The sequence below is a fragment of the Pterocles gutturalis genome, unplaced genomic scaffold (assembly GCF_000699245.1).
Source record: "Pterocles gutturalis isolate BGI_N339 unplaced genomic scaffold, ASM69924v1 scaffold8554, whole genome shotgun sequence".
NCBI lineage: Eukaryota > Metazoa > Chordata > Aves > Pterocliformes > Pteroclidae > Pterocles > Pterocles gutturalis.
In genome coordinates this window covers 33421-55923 of record NW_010130640.1, presented here as the reverse complement: position 1 = coordinate 55923, position 22503 = coordinate 33421, and the positions used below count along the sequence as shown (strand labels likewise).

Here is a 22503-nt window from a genome sequence, read left to right as displayed (position 1 = left end):
GCTGAACCAAGCAGATGCTGCAATTTTTCCCATTTCCCAGAAGAGGGCAATGCATGAACCCAGCGTAGCTCAGCAAACCCGACCCGTGGCTTTTACCTGGTGAGAGCTGGGGAGAGCAGCCAGGCATCCCCTGCCTCTGCCCCAGCAGCATCCTTCCCTCCCGGCTTCCATCACCGTAATTCCCTTCATCCCCCTGGATACAAAAGCTGCGAGCCAGCCTCTGCTGTCAAAACATCCACGTCTGTGAAATAACTGCTTTGGACACCCGGCTGCACGTGTGCTGTGAACAGCATTTGACCTGCCTCTGCCCCAGTCACTTCCAGCTGACCTCCCTGGGTGCTCCGGATCACACCCGAGCTGGTGAGAGCGCTGGGATGCTCACACCTTCCTGGGGACACCCCAAGAGAGCATCTCCCACCACACAAAGGCTATGTTATAAAATAATGAGACACTTGACAGAGCATGCTCTGCCCTGGAAAATTCCTTGCTTAGCCAAATTTTGACCCATCAAGAGAAAGAACCCTATCCCTTCAACTAAAACAACTCCTTTACACCCTTCAGAGCCTTTTTTTTTTTGTCCCTGTTTGCTCCTTATCTGCTCCCTGCCTCCTTGTCCTCAACAATAGCTCTTGTCAACTTGGATTAAATCTGAACACGGGATTTTTTAAGACATCCCCTCCAGGTCAGACCTTCCTCAGCTTCCCAACATGAGAAGGGTTAATCACAGATGATAATCACAAATCTCCATGACAATACCTATAACATCACAAAACACCCCATCAGTGATGGCAGGGATGGTTATGAAGAATGACAAAACCAAAAGCCTCATGAAGCAGCATCCTCCACCGTGCTGGAGCACTGAGCTCAGCCCCCTCCTGCTGCACAGACCATCTCCTACGCCAAGGGGAAACACCATCCCAGCACCAACCACAACTTGAACCAGCAACAGCAACGCACAAACCTGGGCTGCGGGATACACCTGGGAACCTGCCTCGCCCCCACCATCACCCGGGGCTCGCGTCTGGGCACTCAGGTGGAGGGTTGGTACCTGCACCAAATACACCCTTACATGCAATTTTTTTGTGCCAATTCTGCCCCTGCCTTGCACAAACCACCACCTACACAAACTAAAAGGGAGGTGAATCCCTTTGGGGAACGTAGCCCCACGCTCCCCTCTGCATGGGTCTCGCCCCAGACAGCAGCAACGTCTGCCGCCTCGCAGCCCAGCAGACAGAAAGGCTGGATTCGCGATGAAAAATATCACTTGGAAGTGAAGCCTTGGTTTACAGATCAATTCAAACCAAACTGCACAGCATCCTGTGCCCCTGCCGAGCCCAGCGCCGTCTGACCCGCGCCTGCACTCTCCTGCCACGGGGCTGATGGCTATGGGTGGCTTCCTGCAAAAAATGCCGAGTCTGCAGCCCAGCCGGAGCGTATAAACATTTATTTATTAGCGCTGGTATCGATGGGTGCTGCATTATGAGGCCATCAGCAGGGTTTAACAACAGTCACCAGGTTCAGCGTTCACTGGCGGCCATGGGGATGTGTTGTGCAGGCTGTGAATGCAACGTCCTTCAAACAACCTTAACGTTAAAGCAATCTACATGTCGGCTCTCGATTCCCGGGCGTGCAGGGATAACGGCTGCAAAGGTCACCCCGCTTAGGTAAGTGCTGGGAAACGCAGTGTCGCTACCAAAGCTGGGGCTCAGAGGTAGAAAACAAAGTGACCTGAAAACACGAGAGCGAGCCCAGGGCTGAACCCTGCAATGCTCTCCAGAGAGAAAACCTGGAGTTAATGATCACCCTCAAGTCACATTCTGCTGACGATGGTCCCGTGGTGCGAGAGTGTGGGGAGGGATGGATCCGAATCAGAAAACATTTGGATGATTTTATTTTTTGTTGCTGATGGTTTTCCTGAGATCTTGGGGGTTTCAGCTGAAAGCTCAAAAAAAAGTCAAAACAAAGCAAAATTTTGACACCAGAAATCTTCATTTGTGTGAAGAGCATTTTCCCCTTAATAAAAAAAAAACTTGGATAAAAGGGTTCCCAACCAGCACCTGGTTAACAGCACCCAGGCAACGTCCGCACAGACACGGGCTCCTGTTTCTTGGGGCTTGCTGACATGGCTGGAGTTCCTCCAGACCCCTCCTAGCGAAAGCAAGAGCTGAATCTGGCACGGCCTCTTTACACACAATAGTAATTAGTGAAAAGTTGCAACTTGTCAACAAATACCAGCTCCCCCCGCTGCTCAAGGAGGAAGATAACAGCGATGACTACAGATCTGCTGCGAAGCAATCGCATCAAATGGCAATCGATACACACACGCATGGCCAAAAGGAGGAGATGCTGCCTTCCCTCAGGCTGTTGGATAGTTTTTCCATCTTTTTCCATCTAAGTTGCTGTTTTACAGAAGCAGAGGGGTCCCGCGCTCCGCTGCACCCCCTGCCCAGCGCAGCCCCACCTCCCATCCTCCCGCACCTGCATCGCCTCCAGAGCCTCCTTCAGCTGCTGCTTCTCTGGTCGGTCTGATGAATGGCTGAGCAGCTCCTGAAAAAAAGAAAAGAAAAAAAAAAAAAAAAAAGTTGGGGGGTGCTGTAACAACAGTAAATTTGAGCCTTCTACAAATAAAAAAAAAAAGAAAAAAAAAAAAAAAAAAAGTTTGGGTGTGCTAGGAAAGCTGCCCGCACTCTGCCTGCTGCCAGGCTGGTGGCAGGGACACCAGGGCAGGAGGCTGTGGCCATAGGACGGGGAACATGCCAAGTGGCTGGTGCTCAAGAGATCTGTTACATGGAGTTGACGGGAGGAATTTCACACATAATCAGATTATATGCAAGCTTATTTTATATTCATTAACTGCCTCTCGTGGCTAACAAGTGCAGAATTACCCTAGGTCACCGTACTTTAAGAGATGACACAAATATTATGTCGTGTTAAGTGGCTCTAGTAATTATTTCATTTGAAGGGGAAAAAAAAAAAAAACCCTCACTCTGCATTTGGCAATGATTCACCCTCTACTGTAAAAACTGAAAGATGCTACAACGAGGATGGCAGCTGGAGAGAAGTGGCGGTGCTGAGACACTTACTTTTAACAGGAGATGATATTTCAAAACCCTTTGCATTGGAACCACCAGCAGATCTTGCAATTTAAATTTTCCCTCCTGAACCTTTAGCGTGCACTCCTGTTAAAGAAATCAACACATCAGCGGTGAAGCAGCTGGGGGAAACAACGACTCCCCCCCAGAAAAAGCCTCCACTGTCCCTCAGCTGTTATATTTTGCTTCTAGAAGCTCAGTTTGGATAAGAAATGGCTCGTGGTCCCTGCCCGCACCCAAGGCCCCCACTGCAGAGGTTACAGAGGAATAAAACACCGGGGCTGGACCCGAAAATACAGACATTGTCATGCAACGGAGCTCCTCCAGCTTAATGAGATACTGCTCATTAGGAGAGCACACGAATGCTCTCAGACCCCGGGAAATGAAGCACATCAGCTTAACTCACCTCCTGGCTGCTCTGAACTAATGCGTTTGATTGCGAGGGGCCGGGAGCAAGCACGCAGACAGCTGCTGCGGCTCTGCCGATAAGCATGAACTCATTACGATGAGCTAATGTGAGCACAGGAAGTTTTGTGACTGTTCCCTCTGCCCAGACCCATTTACAGTGGCTGAGACCCCCTGTGTGCCCCCCCAGGAAAAGGAGCAGAGCTGCCGGGAGCGGGGAGAGACAGGAAAAGCGCGGGAGCACCGGGATGCTGCAGGAACTGGCAGAGGAGGGAATTCTGATGGTGATGGCTTGATGCAAAACCCAGCAAACACGTTTTTTTTAAAAAAAACAACTATTAAATGCACTTTTATCCCTGAATTGGGTTGCTACTTTTGCACAGAAAATCAAAGAGCATTTGCAGAAAGCGAGGTAACGTGTACAGACAGCCCAGCAAATTCCGATTAGCATCAAGACCAAAGCAGGAATTAAAGCTGGGTAAAAACAGCAGCTCGAACAATGCCTCCCTTCTGGGGCTCCTTTGATTTCCTTAATATCTGGATCAGCCCCTATTTACACTAAGCCTTTACGCCGAGGAAGGAGGACAGGGGACTAATCCGGGCGCTCGCCTGGGGACTTGGGCTCGCCTCTGACTGTCCCCGATGCCACGTGTGACCGTGGAAAGCCCTGCGGCTCCCGGCTTGGGGATGCTCAGTACCTTTGGGGGTGCCCAACTCAAAGAGCAATTTACCCAGCCCCAGTCCCGCTCAAATAAAGTCACCTGGCTTGTTTTAACTGGGATAAACTTGGGGAGGAAGGACAGAGAGCATGTTTGGGGGGAGATAAATGGGCATCACAGACTCACCCCCACAGCTCTCCCCTCTCCGGCTAAATATTTCCAACACACCTGCAGCTCCAGCGAGTCCTTCCAAAACCTGCAAGAAGGGGGGTGGGCAGCACCCAGCCCCGATACTCCCTCCCACTCACCTCCACCTTCTGCCTGACGTCCTCCCGGTTGGCGAGGAGGTGGTTGAGCGTGTTCTGGGCGTACTCCATGTGGCTGCAGTACTTGCCGTAAATCAGCAGCCTGGAGAGGGGGAAATCAGAAATTTAATCAGAAACACTTGCTGGCAGTTATAACCTGTTATAAAAGATATATATGCTTATATACAGCGAAAAGACAAGGCAAACAGCTATTCCACCATATAACTGCTTAGTAAAGTATTAACACTCTTTTACGGCACAGCTTTTTAACATGGAAATCTTTTGAAGTTTCCAGAGCTGGAGCCCACGGGGACGATTCAGCTCACGATGAGCAGAAGGGGCCAAGTGGCCAGAGGAGCCCAGTTTTGGAGGTACAACGGCTCATGGTCACCGAGGCCAGGCTGGATGAGGCTTTGAGCAGCCTGGGCTGGTGGAAGGTGTCCCTGCTCATGGCAGGGAGGGGGGGCTGGATGGGCTTTAAAGTCCCTTCCAACCCAAAACCTTCCATGATTCTATGATATGATTCACCCCTCCACTCCCCAGTGTGATGTATTTAACCACCACTCCCCAAGAGCTGCTTTCGGAGGACCACAATAAAAATCAGTTTCCTAAGAGCATTCCCCGATGCAGCTCGCTCGAGCCCATGTATTCATCGCCCATAAAGCCTTCGCTTCCCCAGTCACAGCAGCTCGCAGCCCAAAAACCAACTGCCACCCCTGTATTTGCTGTGTGTCCCTCTCTCTGTGGGTTTCTGGACGTTTCAACAAGTAAGGAAGAAGGCAAGAAATGCTTGATTCTTGAGACATGTCCAGAATGGAAGTGGGTGATGACCATTTGCACCTCATCAGAGAACGAGGGGCTTCAAATCCCCTTAAAAGCCAAGGACATGTCTTGGAAAACTCGTTGCTCCTTGCAGGATGGGTCACAGGGACGTAGAGACCAAGAGAAGGGATAATTTGGGGAAAAAAGGTTGTCACAGCCTTTGGAAACACAGTGAAGCTCTGTATGGACAACCTGGGCTATAAATTTAAACACCTGGCACCAGCAGAGCAGTTCTGCTGTGGATTTTCCTCCACTTCACCCATGAATCGTGCCCGACAGGTTTGGGTTCCCCCCCTTCCTCGCTGTTAACTGCGTTGCTGCTGATAAGACGCATATTCCATCGCACGCTGCAACCCATCCATTATTTTGGGGCTTCATCTCTCGATGGAGACGATCTGAGAGCACCTGACCCGGTGTCGCTCCGTAAACGTGGCATGCTCAGACCGCGGCAGGGGATTGAATAGAGAGATTTATGGGAGCCGCAGTCCCCGGCGAGGCGCAGCCAACACAGATTATTCTTCTGCCTTTTCCCCTTGACAACTTCTGAACACGCACAATAATATCTACCTTGCCAGCACTTGGAGGGTTTCAAAGAGGCTTCAGGAGCATAAATTCAAACCTCCGGCTTTCAGAGAAAAGAGATTTACAAACTATTTCCTTCCAAAGAAAACCCAAACCTGCAAAGCGGAGGAGCAATACATCATTTTGCCAGGATGTCTCTGAGGATGCGTAGGGAAGCGAGAACTATTTGTCACGGACACATTTGATGGAGGAAGGTCTTATAGACAGGGACCAAGTGGGGACTCTGGAGGTCCCCATTCCCTTCTTGATGGGCCAACACTGTCTCTCCAGGGGAGCTCACTTTCTCCTCCTGCACAGAATTTCCTTCTTGCACAACGTGACACCAGCTTTCCCAACACAGGAAAGGACCCTGCCTATCTAATCAGGTTGCTCCAAACTCTTCATCCCCAAGATGGGGTCTTCTCCAAGCCAAAGTTCCCCATGAGCAGCTGCTTCCCACGGTGCTGAGCTCCCCGAGACCCCAAGGAGCTGAACACAGATTCAGAGCCACCGCTGTCATCTCGCCAGCCATCGGTCCGGCTCCTTCGCTCCCCTCCCAGGAAGGCTTTTAGGTCCTTGTAGAAGCTTCTTGCAAACTCCATTAAGAACAGAGTTGGTTTGTTCACCCACCTGCATGAAACCCATCAGCGACAAGGGCTCTGCTGAGCTCCCACCAGCAAATTCACAGAAGCAAACACTTAGTTAAAGGCTGTCAGCCCAAAAGAGAGTCTCATGCTCCCGCACGGCCACGGAGATCTCCCCAAGGAGCAGTGCCACCCCCACGGCTCCTCCCGTGTCCCTTCCCTGCGGGGACAGCACCGGCATGCATGGGGCAGAGGGAGGAACTAGGAGATCAAAATCACCTGAGTTTTATGAGTATTTTTAAAGTATTTGCATTCTTCTTTGGAAACTTTTTTTTTTTTAATTTAATCCAGAAAACATTCCGTTTCTAAAAAGAGGCGCCATGGATGATGGAATATCTGACCTTACGGTGTATTATTAATGCAGATGGTATTTCTGGAGTTATTGACTTCTGAATGGCATTTCTGTGTCTAGACACTGGTTTAATCACAGTGAAATAACACCCTGGCACGATTCCACAATGAATCAGGCCTTTGATTAGTATTAAGGATATTAAAGGCTTTTATTAACCTTATCTTTATGTTCCGGGGTACTCCTGCTTGCAGCTGCCAAAACACAGAATCTATTATGCTTGCAAAAGCAACTTTTACATTTATTCATCATGCAATAGGTGCAGGACAAGAGCAGTGCCAAATACGCGATTTTTTTAGAGTGAGCCATCGCTTTGATCTAACCAGAGCGGAGTCTCCCCTGCAAAGAGCTCATCCCACCACATCACAGGCGCTCAAAGCCCTGGTGCTGCTGGCAAGAGGAGACGACATTAAACCCTCCAAGGCGAGTGGGTTTTCACTCCATTCTGTCTCACCACAATTGTGGCGTTCCCATCTTTATCCCCTCCGATACATCCCTGTAAACACGTTATATGTTATGTTCAGCCTGCTGAGCAGCCAGCCCCATACAGGAGGCAGGCAGCCCAGCAAAATTCAGGTGCAGACGCGGGCTTGCGAGAACAAGCAGCCACGGAGCGATGCCGATTTAGCCAGGTCGGGCAGAGAGAAGATGTCCCAGCCTCTGCCCCGGGTGAGCTGGCACGGCTGGGGCTGGATTTGGCTGCTGAAGTGTCGGCACTGAGGGATGCTCCGGCTGCCAGAGAGCATTTACCTGCGGAGGACACACACCTGCTCTGCTGCAACAGGCGTTTCTGTGCTAAACTCTGCGATGGGCGCTGCAAAGATTAACCCAGATCTGTTAAAACTGGAGCTGTCTGAAAACTGGGTTTCCTTTTCTTACCTCTCTTTGAATTCCAGAAACACTTTTGCCAGGCTGCTTCCTCCAGACATCATAGAGACGTCGATGGCTCTCAGGAAATTGAAGTGCACTTTAATTAGGTCCTAAAACACAGAAACAATCAATACTTTAAACACATCCAAAGCGTGTGGGCAAACAGAGCCTACAGAAATGCACATTCACCACTTCATCAGGCAGTCATTTGCTCTTCTTTCTTTTTTTTTTTCCTCTTTTTAGCTGTTTTTAAAATAAAGTCATTCTAGTGAGACGCAGCCCTAAATGGCCAGGAGCACAAGGCTGTAATTGTGTCAGGAGGTTATACAGGGATAAACGCTCCAGGATTTCCATGGCTATTAAAGTCCCTTTCGCAGGTCTAGAGATGGGCAGGCTCCGACCCAGACCCTGTGCCAGCGTAGAAATAAATCCCCTCATCACGGTGTGCCCAAACCATCTCTAAGTACAGCTAAACCACAGCCCCAGCCCGGGAACATCCTCTGTGTAAAATTGTTTTCTTACTTAGAGTTGAATTAATCCCCCACTCTATAATGGAGTGTTAAAGAACATCTCCTAAACCCCTTCAAGCCGCAGCACACGAAGGACTGAACCTCTACAGGTGAATGCACAAATCTAACGTGAAATCTCGATCCTTCTCTTAAGCAGGAAGAGGCTGAGCTGCCGTGAAAAGAGCAAAGGTTTGAGCCGCGATATCTACGCCCTTACCTCCAAATTGATAAAAATAGCTTCCATGTCCTGGGGAGTCAGCACCAGCCTCAGCGGGTTCATGTAGTTCTGCAAGAGGTAAATGGAAAAGGGGCTGAAATGCTGGAGAGGAGGGAACAAGGGGGTTTTTGTGGGAGGGAGGTGTTTTTCCCTGCTCCACCAGTTGCATTTCCCTGGGCAGGGAGAAGCCAGGTTTTACTGGATTTGAGCGCTCTGCAAAGGCAGATGAAGGATAATACAAGACCACAGACCCAGCAGGAGCCAGGAGCCCCCATGGGTGCATCTCCCCCTGGGCCCCTTCCAGGCGTGGGAAGGTGCAAGACCCCCACCTGTGGGTGGGCACAGCCCCTCTCCTGCTAAATCCACGGGGAGGGGGATTTAAATGCACACAGCTTCTTCACCTCGCTGCAGCCGGGAAGAGCTCTGAAACATCTTTTCAGCTCTTGGATTAACTCCCTAGAATTTTGCCCTTGAAAAAGCCCCGATGATGTGATTACACTGGAAATGCCTTTCTGAACAAATACATATTAATAGAAACATCTACACGACCGGTAACTACAAAAAAACCCCAATGCGATGCACCAAAGACAGGGTCCTCTACCATAAGAAGCCTTCATACGCCTTTTAAATGGCTATCAAAGCGATAATTTAACTCTTCCTTTAGACGGACCCAGAAGGGCTGTGGCTGTTCCCAAGGAACGAGGGTTATTTACACAAATGACATGAACGTTGGGACATTTTCACGGAAAATGGAAAATGTTATCCCATCGTGCTGGTTTTGCTCACAGCTTCTTTGCAGGAACTTTCAGCAGACAAGAGGCAAATAATTGCAACAGGGGAGGAAACAAAAGCGTTAGGGTGATTAGAAATGGCAGCTGGATTTTCACTATTTTTTTTGCTGCTTTCCTTGGAGCAGAAACCATCTCCAGACTCCGGCCGCATGCACAACTCCACTGTCTTGCTGAGGTGTTCATTTTTTATTTTTTTTTTTAATTATTTAAAAGAAAGGCACAATAAATTATTGTTTAAATAAAACACCCATTAAAACAGCAATTAAAGCAGCAAAATGTTACTTTTAATCCAATTAGTTTCAATGACAAGTCAGCACAGCTTCAGCACTTTTGAAAAACGCCCAGAATACAGAAATTATTCCGTAACAATCAAAGCGATAAGGTATCTGCAAAACACAGCTCTTATCGGCGAAACCGGCCTGGCTGAGCGAGGAGCGGGAGCTTCTCACCCCGGGGTAGGGGGGACACAGCAGGATGGTTTTCAGCCTATTTCCAAGATGCAGCGATCAGAAAAAAATATGTTGTTCGGCTCTTCCAGCTACAGGCTGCACATTTGTGCTTGTCAGTATGGGTTTTCTGGATCCCCCTTCTCGCCAATTTTACATGTGAATGCATCGATCCTGCCTCATCGTATCTGCCAGCTCTCGCAGAGAGAACTAATACAGGAAGATTAATGCGAGATCAAATGATGCTGTGGAAGGTGATGGTACAGGAAAGGTGGCTCCGTTCTTACCTTTTCTATATCTTCAAGGGTTTTGTAGTATTTGGCCTCGGTTTCTTGGATTTCTAGCAAACAGCAATTTCTTTTGTCATCTTCTGTCATTCCCATTTTCTAGAAAAAGGAAAAATAATGCATGGTCAGAAACTCTTAAGAGTGGCCCTGTAACCTGCCCATGCGGAGCGGAGCTCCAGTTCAGCCTTCAGTGACGGCAAACTCAGAATTTGGAATGTCAGGTGAGTACTGGTAATGGTTTATGTTAGAGGAAACTGGTTTTATCCAAAAAAATTAGGCAGGAACCCTGGCTGTACTATTCACTATGTCTCAACATGGCAAGCATTACATTTTTTGCATTTATTATAGCCACAGCACCAAAGGCTGTCAGCTGAAGAAGAATAAATAAGAGATAAATGCTGGTTCCACCCCCCCCCCCTTTTTTTTTTTTTGCTTAAGATGAAACTCACAACAGAGCCTGCGTGGGTCATAAATAGTACATTAGATTTATACAAATCCCCTGTGGGGGTTGCCAATTCTCATGATTTTAGGTCAAATCTGATAACACATGCTTTTCTCAAAGCCCCAGCTCCTGGGGTCACTTCTCTTGCTCTTACATCTGGGAGGTGGAGCTGAAATCACAGGGCGGGAGGTGCTGCTCCGGGTCAGGGCAGGCTCTAAACCTGGGACGTGATTCAGTGACGGGGTTTTAATGATCATGCACTGGAACGGAGACCCTCTGTACACCCCCTGTAACCCACAGCTCAGACCCAGCAGCTGGATGGAAACCCATATTTTAATCAACGGGTCTTACCTGCATATATCTAATCTGAAGCGTGCAGAAATACAAGAAACCAATTAGCATCACACACTTGCTATTGCAACAAAACTCTAAAAAAATTCCAATATTAGATGGATACATGGGGGCTTTTAATAAAAACAGATTCTTTCACCCAGGGAAGGGGAGGAAAGGGAGCCATCACTGCTCAGCAGTGTCCAAAAAGCCATAAAACATTGTGGAGGGACCAGGGAAAAATTGCCAATTCCACCCACCCTAATCCTGCCCTACCCAGCTGCGGGGCACCCCCACAGAGGGAGCTTTCCCCCATCTTTGCTCTTTATGCAAGAAATTCCCACCAAAACCTTCCCAAGGGGCAAGTCTTGGGCCAAATGGCTTCTGCAACTGATGGCAACATGGTAAAAACACTGGTGGCCAACGAGCTGGGCTGACTCGGGCATCACCACCGGTGTCCAGAAACAGCTCCAAGCACTTTGGCAGGATGAGGGGGAATATTTTGTGCCCAACTCCTCGATCCAGACAAGTTTTTGGTGTGCAGGAGCTCCTCAGGCTCTAGATAAGGCATGAAGGGATGAAAACCCTCCATCACCATCGTCACAGTCTTGTACCGCTTTCAGCCAAGCCCAGGAGAGGTGAGAAATCAGAGGCATCGGCTCATCTGCCGGGCTGCGGGGGGTAAAGCCGTGCCTCCCCAGCCTCCCAGCACCTCGTTGGGTACAGCCACGTGCCCCGCTCCAGGGATTTAATTGATCAGTGAACTTGTCTGAGCAAAGCCTGGGGGCGGCAAATATAAAAGGGTGGGAGAAAATTTGGAAGGTCACGCTCTGATGGAAAGCTCTGTTCCAGCTCTGCATCAGCAGAAGCCAGGGCAGCCCGGCTCCTCGGCGCTGGGACACAGGTAGTGAGGTGGCTGGGAGCACCTCTGGGGACATGCGAGGGCCACCAGCACCCTCCTGGCTCATCCATGGAGCATGAGATTTGCACCAGAGCCCTTGGAGTTAATGCATGTCCCTCCATGAGGCTGTGCGTGCTGCACACCCGGGTTTCCCCAACACCAAAAAGCTTTAAAAGATGATGAATGGGGTTGGCTGCTTGTCCCTAAAGCCACACGGGTCCCTGCTGCCCCAGAAAGCTCTGCTGCCGACGTCTACCTGCTCTGAGACACTCAGGCAGGAGCAGCAATGGGCACAAACAAGCGCTGGATCCTCCACGTACAGACCCGTCAGCGCTCACCCCGATCTAAAAATACCCGCGGCAGGCCCGGCACATCTGGGTGATGGAGCAGCAGAGCCGCCGCGCTCCCCCCTCCCCAGAAAGGGCTGAGCAGCAAATGACTATTTTTAGCTTATCTTTTTAGGCTAATTAGCTCTCCTTTTCCTTCCTCCTCCCCAACTCCTTCAGGTGACACGATGGGCTGGGAAACGCCTCGGAGAACCTCCTCCAGGCCAGTGCCATCCCAGCTCGGTTTATTTTTACCTCTCACGAGGCAGTTCAGCTTCAAGGAAGGATGCAAAGTGATTCACTTCCCCGCAGCATCACCGCCTATCATTGGCAGATACTTATTTATTCAAGTGAATCCTCTCCCTTCCCCTCCCTTCCAGGCACAGCTTTAAAAATGCAGATAAACTGTTACCATGGGCTGCTGAACTTCCACTCTGATGATATCTTCATAGATATCATCGCCTTCATCTTCACAGGGGACGCAGTCATAAATATCCTCCCCCAGGTCATGTTCGCTGGAACGAGAAGGAGAGCAATTCAGCGATAGTACAGAGGGCACGGTCACCGACACTCCATCCAGCAAAACCACAACTGCTCCAGCACCAAGGAGGGAAGAAAACCACGGCAACAACAAAACCCTCCTGGCACACAGCATGTTCAGTCCACGTTCCCCTGTTTGCATTTAGGAAGTCTTGGTTTCTTCTGTATCGGTACCTGCTGCACATCTCCTGCTCGCTGGAGGCTGTAAAAAGGCAAAACGCTGCTTGGCACAAGCGGGGATCACGGCCAAGGAGCCGCTCCGAGCCCTGTGCCAGGCGCACCCGCGATGCCCAGCCCACCGTGGTCAGACAACTCTGCCCCTGCAGAGTTTTTGCTCGGTGCTCATCAGCCCGGATGAGATGGACTCACGGCCATTGGGACCATCTGAGCTGCTGCATGGGACCGAGCCCAGCGCGACCACCCCCAGAGACCCCCGCAGCCACCTCTCTTTGCCTGCCTCCCACCTTTAGGACAGGGAGCAGCTTCTGTATCACTGACTTTAACCATATTATACCCAGAGAATATATTTTAAAAGGTTGGATTTTATTTAAAGCATTGCAATCCTTCTGCTTTTGCTTTTTTCTCACGAAAAGGCTTCCTTCACACCAAAGAAACCATCTCCTGGCCCCCCATTAGGGCTGCAAACTGCTGTAGGAGCCCACATCCATCCAAAGCATAAGCAGACGCTGAATAACCATCCGACGGCCCCGCGCAGCAGGTAGCCCTTAGCCTTGCTGAGGGGGGAAGCGTGATGGGGCTGAGCCGAGCTCCAAGGGCTGGGCAGGGACCAGCCACAGGCACCACATCCAGGTGTAAAAGCTCTGGATGCAGTTTCTCTGGGTGATGCACCGACTCCCACAAAGCACAATCCCTGCTTGGATGGGCAACCCCGTGATTTATCATCTAACATTTCCCAGAGGAGGGAGAGACTCTCCTGATCACCACAAGGCAATCTCAGCAGTCGTTCGGCTCGGTGATGCTCAGCCTCAACACTGAGCAGAGCTCAGTAATAATATTTACATCAGGGATAAATTAATCAGCAAAAAAGTCACATTTTCGGAACTTCTCACATCACTGAGGAGATGCCTCTGCAAGCACAGGCTCTAAAGACATCAGCAAGATGTAGTGCCCAACTTGTATTTAAAGGTGATGGTGTTATAGGTACTTAATTGTCACCTCAGCCTTTACAGACTCCCCCAGGGGCTCTTAAGTCTTAGAACACTTTTGAAAATTCAACCCATAATAAATAGCAATTAACAATAATAATTTTAGTGCTTAGATCTACAGGTGCTGATTGCTAACGGCTCCCACTGAAGTCAACCCCATGGGATCTGGACAATGTGAAACGCTGGAATATCAAACAGCGTTCGCATATTTTACGAGCTGTCTCTTTCAACGCGGGTATTAATTACAGACGAATGTATTTAGGTGTAAAACTGTGCTCAAACCATAACGCTCAACATCTCTACATCACACAGCATGGAGCAGCAGAGCACATCTGTTTGCAAAACTGGGCTTTAATTCTTTTCTAAATGCAGTTCTTTCTATTTTTAAAACCAGATTTATTTAATAAAACTTTGGGAATTTTAAATAAATACACTGGCGTGATGTATCCATCCCATTCTTCCAGAGTGATGCATTGCAGCTGCTGTAATAATGCCCACTAATAGCTGGTGATCCATCTTCCCCTTCCCAAGCGTCGCCGTTATTATCTGAACCAATATTTATATTCTCAGCTCCACTCCCCTATCCAGAGCAACTAACTCCCGGTTCCTGATTAATCTTCTCTTCCCGCCCGCACCTCTCGGATTGCTGGCTGTCTCTCCATACATCATTTCCCAGCTCGAGGGTCGTCAGGAAGCGTACGGTTGGGTTAATGTTGTGAGCACGAGCCGGGCTGGGTGTGACGTGGCCACGGCGATGCTGCAGTGACGCTGCTGCCGGAGCTGAGCCCACTTTGGGCGACGGCTGCTCATCACCAGCCCCAAGAGTGCTCAGAGACTGTTTGGGGCTATGTGCAGAAGGAGAAAAGAGCATCTGGAGGTGTTCCCAGGAAGAAGACAACATCTTGAGGTGTTCCTGCATCCCGAGCATCACCTGAATGCTCTCCTGCACACACGCACGATCAGGAACCACCCATCCAAGCCTCACACCCCAGTGGTGCCCGTCCCCAGGCCGCTGCTGCGCGGGGGCCCCAGCCTGGCCAAGCCCAAGCCCTCCTTTTCTCCCCGACCAGGGAGCCCTGAGCTCGGCACCACGGCTGGGCACGCACCAGGACATCGCCGTGACAAACCCAGGCGGCAGCGTGGGATGCTGACGGGGTTTTGCTAAATCATGGACTGCCTGGACCCAGCCCAGAGAAGGAGGGGTGCCCCACAGACCTGGCCCAGCCCAGCCCTACCCAGAGCTCCTCAGGGTCACCAGGAAAGGGGCAGGAATGTCAACCAAGGGACAACACAGCAGATGTGCCCACAGAGCTGCCCAGAGCCACACGACACGAACACTGCACCCATCGTGCGGGGCCACATCCTGACAGCACCTCGCCACACTCATTGCTCTACAGGGGCTGAGCACACGTTGCTCCTTCGTGCGGGGCCACATCCTGACAGCACCTCACCACACTCATTGCTCTGAGCACACGTTGCTCCACTTGTTCCTGCTCATCAGCACCAGTACAAGCCCTTCCCATCGCCGATTTCTGGCCTGAGGTGAAAAAATAGGGACAACTCCCTTGTCCTGGGGCTACCTAGAAAGACACCTCCACTTCCGAGCTCAGGGGAGAGGCACTGGAGATGCTGAAACCCGACAGCCGCGGTGGTATTAAGACAATTGCACCTTTGTCCAACAAACCCTTATTTATTAAAGCACACTCCTGGTACATCTCTGAGAAGCACCGGAGGCTGTCAGCTTTATGGGGAGCAGTAAAACGCGCAGATTAGCCTCTCCTGCAGCATCCCACGCGTGGCCGAGCTTTGCCAGTGCGCGTGCGGCTGCTGATGCCGCGGCTTTGCACATACTGATTTCCATCGGGCTCCACGTTTTGCCTGTCGAGACTTGAAAATACACACTCTCCCCATCATTAAAAAAGAGAACAGGCATCAGGATGATTTTAGCCAATGGCAACCTAAGAACACACTCAATTTTAAACGCCGTAAAGGGAGGGAAAGCGGGGCAGGTATTTTCCATGTTTAGCACAGTCTCCTGCTGCGGGAGGCAATAAATTCAGCATCCCAAGCATGTCATGTGTAGACTGAACAACTTGAGCAAGGAAGGCCAGATTCTCACCTCTGTCTTCACAAAGAAAAGCAATTTACTCCTTCAATAAAAGCAGCAGAGTCTGCGAGCTACCCGTGGGTATCAGAGCCTAGATTCTACTGCCTGGATTAGGAGATTCACCGACAACTCTGGGTTTAGGAAAGGGGTTTTATCCACCCTTCAGAGTGAACACCAGCGTTTGCAATTACTGTTATTAGGATGGATGTAATCAGCTTTGGGCTGGAAGCATCTTGCCTAGCCAGGAAAGCTCATTCAAAGCAAAAAGAATAAAGCTTTTCGTATCTAAGGCAATCGCAGGCAAAACCGGTTCCAATGGCTGAGCTCGTCCACCCTGGCAATGCCTGGTCCCCAAGGAGCAGCAGCTCCCATAGCAGAGGGACCAATGCCTTGGAGCAAGGGACAAAGAGGGACATGGAAGGAGTGAGCTGGGGAAGGGGAGAGGGTCCTCCAGGGACCCCGGGCACCTCCAGCATGCAGCAGTTGCCTAAATGCAGCCAAATTTTAAATAAATCTCCCCAGACAGGATGGCAAAGTTTAAGGAAGAACCTCACTGCTCTGAGGGAAGGCACTGGTCCCACAGTTCCCACCAAGGGCCACTGAAGGACTTCTTCATCTATGATTTTATAGCAGCTTTCATTCACTTCTATAGCTGCTCCAGGGCACTGGGAAGTCAAGGAGTTTGTACCAGCCTCAAGAATTCAAGGAGGAGCCCAAGTGAGTCCCTCGGGGCAAACCCACCACGTCAAACCCCTCTCCAAACCACAGCGCTGCTTTCGCTCCGCTGATGAAAGAGCCAGAACCACCAGGAACAGCAAAACAAAGAGGAGGAAGAGGGAGAACGAGCTAAAATAAGACAACCATAAGATAACCCCAAATTTCCAGTCCTGTGGCCAAGGAAGACCTCAGAGCCACCGCTGGGTCCAGGCTGGAAGTACATCTGCAGGGTCCCTGAGACAGCTGCCCAGCAGCTGCGAGGCTCCAGTTTGCCCCAGTAATCCTCCGTTTTCTCATTCTTCCTCTGTACTTACAGCTATAAATAGACAGTTCATCCGACCAACCCCTCATTCACGGTCTCCGTCGGGCGAGGACAAGTAGAGTCCTATATTTACAGCACATCTGGCAGGTTTGAGTTTCAGGGTGAAGGAGTGCAAGATGTGCAGCCCTTGGACTGGAGATCCCACAGGGTTTTAATTAGTCAGATTGTACTTGGATGGAGACACGCGTCTGGAAATAGCAAGAGAAGCCTTTTGCCATCTATTTTACTCAAGTCTTACATTCCCCCTTCCAAGTGGAACATCATCATCCCAAGGATGAGCCTCACATGGTTACAGCAATTAACATGATCCTAGAGATGGCACGAACAGGACATATAAAAATCTTTACTGGTGACAAAGAAGAACAGACACGTTTACAAGTGCTACAGCTCGAGTGCCTTGTACCACAGAGCCATTTATTTAACTGGCTGGTGCACATGGTTTTTCCAACAGAGTAAAAATAATGAGAAAAGTGGCAGCTAACTTATCATCTTACCTTGGCTCCTCTTTTCGTTCCTTTTTTTAATGCACTTGAGAAATTCTGCCGATCACATCACTATTTTGGAATATACAAGAAGGCAATGCTGGTGACGGCAGTGGAAGAAGCGGGAACCTCAGCAAGAAGCTCTGGGCAGGAGACAGGCTGTCGGCAGAGCCTGTGCCCAGACAAGCTGCGTAGCTTGAGAAACTGAGGCCAGGCAGGAGATCTCCTGCAGCTCCCCTTCTCTGCGACGAAAGGTTTGGAACTACACCGCCAGCCCAAATACTCTTCTTGGGGTTAACTCCCCAGCAAGCAAGACTGGGGGACAGCGACCTCGGGGATGAACCCCCCCACCCCGGGGGCTCACACCAGCTCCAGCCACAGGGTTTGGTGGGGAGCTGCTTTGCTTTGTCCTTTTTTCAACACTACAACTTTTCCCCAAAGCAATTCACTTTTAAAGGCAAAAAGGAGGTAAAAGTTATGCAAATTAACCGTTTCATGTCAAATCATTCACAGCACTTCTGCCTGACTTTGAATTCTTCAAATAGCAACCAGAGAACCCTAAACCCACCCTGCGTGGAATCCACTCGAGACCGCCGGGCTTTATGCCAGCGCAGAGGGACAGTGCCATGAAGCGGAGAAAGTTCGTGATAAAGAAGGTTCTGGGGCTGTAAAAGGGACCAGCATTAATTGCTCTCATAAATCTAATGAGACAAAATAACTGGAGAGGAGCTTAAGTGGCAGCAGAGAAAATTCAGGTTAAATGTTCAGTATAACTTCAGAAGTACCAGCATGGTTTGGGGCAGGTGAAACAGCCATCAGGAGAGATGGAAAAGCCACCAGTGGGGAAGATGCTCAGCTGTGAGGTGGGTGGATGCCCACTGCCATCAGCGCCCAGCAGCCATCCGGGGCTCACATCCCTGCAGATCCCGGGAGCTCCAGCAGGACAAGGGTCGCTCTGATTCTGGGGGGCAGGCTCCAGCAAAGCCCTGCTCATTTCCTGGGCAAACTCCCCAAAAACCAGCTGCTGCTCGAGGGTCTGGCATTCTGGTATACAGAAATAAATCAGCCAGGAGAGGACAAACGTCCCTGTACTGCTCCTCCCAGTATCGATCAGGCACCGCTCGCAGACCGGCCAGCCCTCGCCATCTGCCCGGCTCTCTGCAGGCTGCCATCTGCCCATGGCAAAGCAAACCGAGGGGCCAGGGGGCTGAGGACAGGGAATTTGAGAACTTTCTAGCTCCCTTGATACCCTTTTATTTTCTCCTCCCCTTTCCATCACCAATTGTTCTTTTGTTTTGGGGGTTTTGCCCTTTTTTTTAAAAAAAAAAAACAAAACCTAAATAGCTGTTTCCAGGCAATTATCTGCCTGGATCTGCTGGCTGGCTGAGCCCACGCAGGGGAGCTGCATGCAGCCCAGCATATCTCTGCGATACCCCAAAGGTGACAGCACAATGGGCTCACCAAGGCATGAACACCCTTTACACACCCCAGCACCCTCATGGCACTGCTACTGATCCGCTCCCCGGCTTTTGTCCCCGGCTGCCGTGGCTCCTCCGCACTGGGAGGGACCTCGCTGCCCACCGGGATGCAGGTCCTTGCTCTCTACAGCATCATGGGGACAACGGGGACAAAGCCTCGTTCCTTCTGCTTCCTAAATCTGCATATTTCTAAATCTATATTTCGAACACTTTGCAGAAGAGGAATTCACCCAAAATCTCCAATGGGGGACATCCAACCTCGCCGTCTAAGTACTTAAGGCTGAAATGAAGCATTTTAACATTCTCCAAAAAACCCCACTTTTACCAGCCCCCAAAACATCTCGTTCGAGCCAGCTCGATATTCCTCCTGAGCTTTGTATCCCAGCAGCCCAGCGACCAAAGAGAGCTGCCCTTGGGAGCCTCCTCTCTCGCGGGGGGTGATTTGGGGGTGCTGAGCCCACTGGGGTTGTCCCTCATCACCTGCACCCCAGCCCTTCGAGGCCAGCGGGGATGGCAGGCTGGGCTCTGCAGGGACAGGACTGTGCACCCCCCTGGAACGATCCAAAGGGCAAAAATAATTACTCAGAGAGCTGCACGGACGTAACAAGTTAACATGGAAAAAACCACCCAGAGCTGGAGGGTCTCTCTTGCAAAAGGGCGGATTCCTTCCACGCGTTGGGTCACTTCGCTGCTCGCTGTGAAAATCCTCGCCTCCAATAAAGCATTTTGGATGCACTGGGATCTTCCCAAGGCTGCTGGATCATCAGCAATATGAAATGCAAAGCTGCTGGATGGAGTGAATCACTCCCAGCTCGTGAATGATGCCCTTGTTTGGCTGTTTGGATATCGGCAGCAGCTAAGAAAGAGCTTTCTCATGTGGCCCCACGGTTTGCCAGAGCCCAGCATCGGTGCCCAGAACGCACCATTGTGACCGGCACTTTTCCAATGAAAGTTTCCTTGTCCAGCACGGAGAGACGCTCCTTGTCAAAGGGAGAAAGGGGGACTATTGCTGGTGTGTCCCCAGCCAGCGGGAGCAGCAACGCTCATGCTAAGGGGCTCTCGGGGACATTTCTGGAGTTTTTGCAGTTTGGGGTGAATTACGCCTCCGTTTCGTAGGTTGTGTTTCCGTGCACAAACCTGGCTGTGCCGGGAGCGCCGACGGGGATGAAGGCATTTGTGCAATATCCCCATGCTGAGTTACACCTGCCTTTCCCCAGTGGTCCCAACTAAAGATGTAAAGAAGAGGATTTGGGGAAGAATAGGAAAAAAGGGATAGTTAAACACTGGAGACAACCTGGGACAGAACAGGGCGATCAACAAGAAATAAACCTCAAAATCATCCGAGCGCAGAGCTTGGGCATCTCAGCCCCTCTCCCAAAGGGACCAACTTGCAGCCACGAGCAAAGGTTCGAGGAACAGGTCGGGAACCTTCCACCCCGAGCGGCTGCAGAGCTGCACCCCTGGCAGGAGAGCAGTTGAGACTGGGAACCCATCTCCAACGCCAAATAACCTGCTCCAAGCTCCGCACAGCACCGAAACCCTGATTTCTAGGAGGGGGCTGCCATCCCCCCAGCGCCTGTGTGTGGGTTCATACACAAACCTTTCTGCAATTAGAAGCACACCCACGTGTGACAGTCAGGAATTTTAAAACCCAATACTAAAGGGATTTTGAGAACTTTAGGAGAGGGAGGAGAAAAACGTTACTCTTGAAAGGATCCCTTTATAAGTCAAAATTTTATTAAACTGTAGCTGCTGGGAGCCAACTGCAAGACGGGGATTCCAGGGTACTCTGTTCCCTCGACTAGTAATTTATGATTTACTTTTGTAATAACTGAAGCCATAAGGAACTCATTGGATTAAGGAGCCTTATTATTTATGTTGTGGAACAATAATATTTAACTGTATAAAGCCACATATCCACCCCTACAGACTTTCCCTCCATAGGAAACAGACTGCACTTCATCAGTAAAACCCTGGCCCCGTCGAAGCCAACGGGAACGCTGCCATCCCGTTCCCATAGAGCCAGCATTTCACTGGATACCTTGTAGTTCAAGGTTGCTTTTAAAAGCCTGTTATATCATCACCGCGGGCAGCAAAACAGAGACACCAGAGACCCAGACAAATATAGAAACAGAAACCCCGACAGCATCCCCCCACATCCCACCAGCGACAGGCAGGAGGGGTTCCCAGCTGGCGGGGTCCAAAATCACTCATGGAGGATGCAAACCCACGTGCCAGCACCCACACAGCCCCAAAAACAGCATGGGGGGTGTCCAGCACGGAGCTAGCAATGGGTACCCCAGTCCCAGGGAGTGGCTCAGCACCGGCCGGCTCGGAGGAGGAATTACAGGTTTTGCAGCTATCGATGGGCTTTCCCAGGCGGAGGAGCTCCGGTGGCCTGGGCCCCCTCACCCCCCACTGAGCCACTTGCAAACTCAACCCGATTCAAAGTGATGTCTCCCAGGGCTCTATATGGGAAAAGACAAACTATTGTAAGAGCACACAGATCTCCTGGCAAGACAATCAAAGCAGCCGTCTCCCCAAGCCCCACTATCAAATTTTATCCGACTTTGCAGAAAATACATCGCAGCTCTTCCCTTTTCATGTCCCCTCCCTGCGAGATGGCGAGGCCACTTACTCCGCCAGCTCCTCCAAGCTCCGGTACACATCGTCATCGTTTTCCGTGGTCTCCTCAGACGGGAAGGGCCTGGGGAAGGAGGAACGACAGCGTTACTGGTGTGTGCCACCCCCCGCAGCAGATCCCCTGCAGCCCCAGCTGAACTCCCCCGAGCATCCCCTTGAGCAGAGGGTGTTTCAGAACAAAATATTCATTGCAAATACATTTTTTTTTTTCCTATTGAGGCATCAGCTCCCAGGAGAACATCATCTCCACTGCGTCCCGCGGGCAGCGCTGGGATGGCAGGACAGGGGGGCAGGTGGTGAGGCTGGTGCAGGACGGGGCATCAGCTGAGCTCTGCAGGGAGGAGCTGCATCGTCCACCAGCATCTCAGAGACCCACCGCTCCCTGCTGCGCTGGTGCTGCACAAACGACTCAGAAATCTAATTCAAGACCACTGCTGGACTCGTTGAGACAGAGAAAAACCCTCTCCTCCACCCGTGACGGAGCCTTTCTACCTGCAAGCTCCTGCCCCATGCAGCTGGGACACGCGAGCCACTTCCCACTGCCGACCCCAAGCAGCCCATCCCACCAGAACGAACGTGTCTCTACAAAAGCTGGGCTTCCTCATCTTAACTTTGTGATAGCTGAAAAAAATTAAAACCCTGGGGATGAGGGAAAGGACACCAAAAGGGCAAAAGGAAGGGGGGAGAAAGCAGAATTAAAGAGAAAGGGAGGGAGCGTGGGGGGGAAAGCAGGAATTCCTTGGCTCATTCTGAAGTAATAACCAAATAATGTATGAAAGAGATGAAAAATACTGCTTTAATTAAACCCAATGTATTATTGCTGGCACAGGGCCACGCTGGGCTATGATGCACCTTGCGTCTATGTCCGTGTCAGGCTGGGGCTCCCCGTGGACACAGCCAGCCCTGCTCTGGCCACGGCACAGGGGACACGGGCTGCGGCAGGGCAGCTCGGTCTGTCCCCCGTGGGCATCACGGCGAAGGCAGCCAGGGGTCCCCAGGCTGAGAGCCACAGGGGAGGGGATGCTGATGCTGCAAGTGAGCAGAACTGGATCCACATGAACTTTTAACTGCCCCCAAGTGTAATTTCCGCCT

The 22503-nt window shown here is 50.8% G+C and overlaps 1 protein-coding gene across 1 annotated transcript in view; it reads right to left on the bottom strand.

Annotated features, from left to right (window-relative positions):
- VAV2 (vav 2 guanine nucleotide exchange factor) overlaps positions 1–22503 on the bottom strand; it is a gene marked incomplete at its 5' end in the record, with an annotated part of 46526 nt that overhangs the window by 13369 nt on the left and 10654 nt on the right. Inside the window, 8 exons of the mRNA XM_010080285.1 lie at positions 2479–2547; positions 3084–3179; positions 4465–4564; positions 7717–7817; positions 8434–8502; positions 9958–10056; positions 12369–12471; positions 21407–21475. Of these exons, the coding sequence (XP_010078587.1) occupies positions 2479–2547; positions 3084–3179; positions 4465–4564; positions 7717–7817; positions 8434–8502; positions 9958–10056; positions 12369–12471; positions 21407–21475 (706 nt within the window). The remainder of the gene's footprint in view (positions 1–2478; positions 2548–3083; positions 3180–4464; positions 4565–7716; positions 7818–8433; positions 8503–9957; positions 10057–12368; positions 12472–21406; positions 21476–22503) is intronic.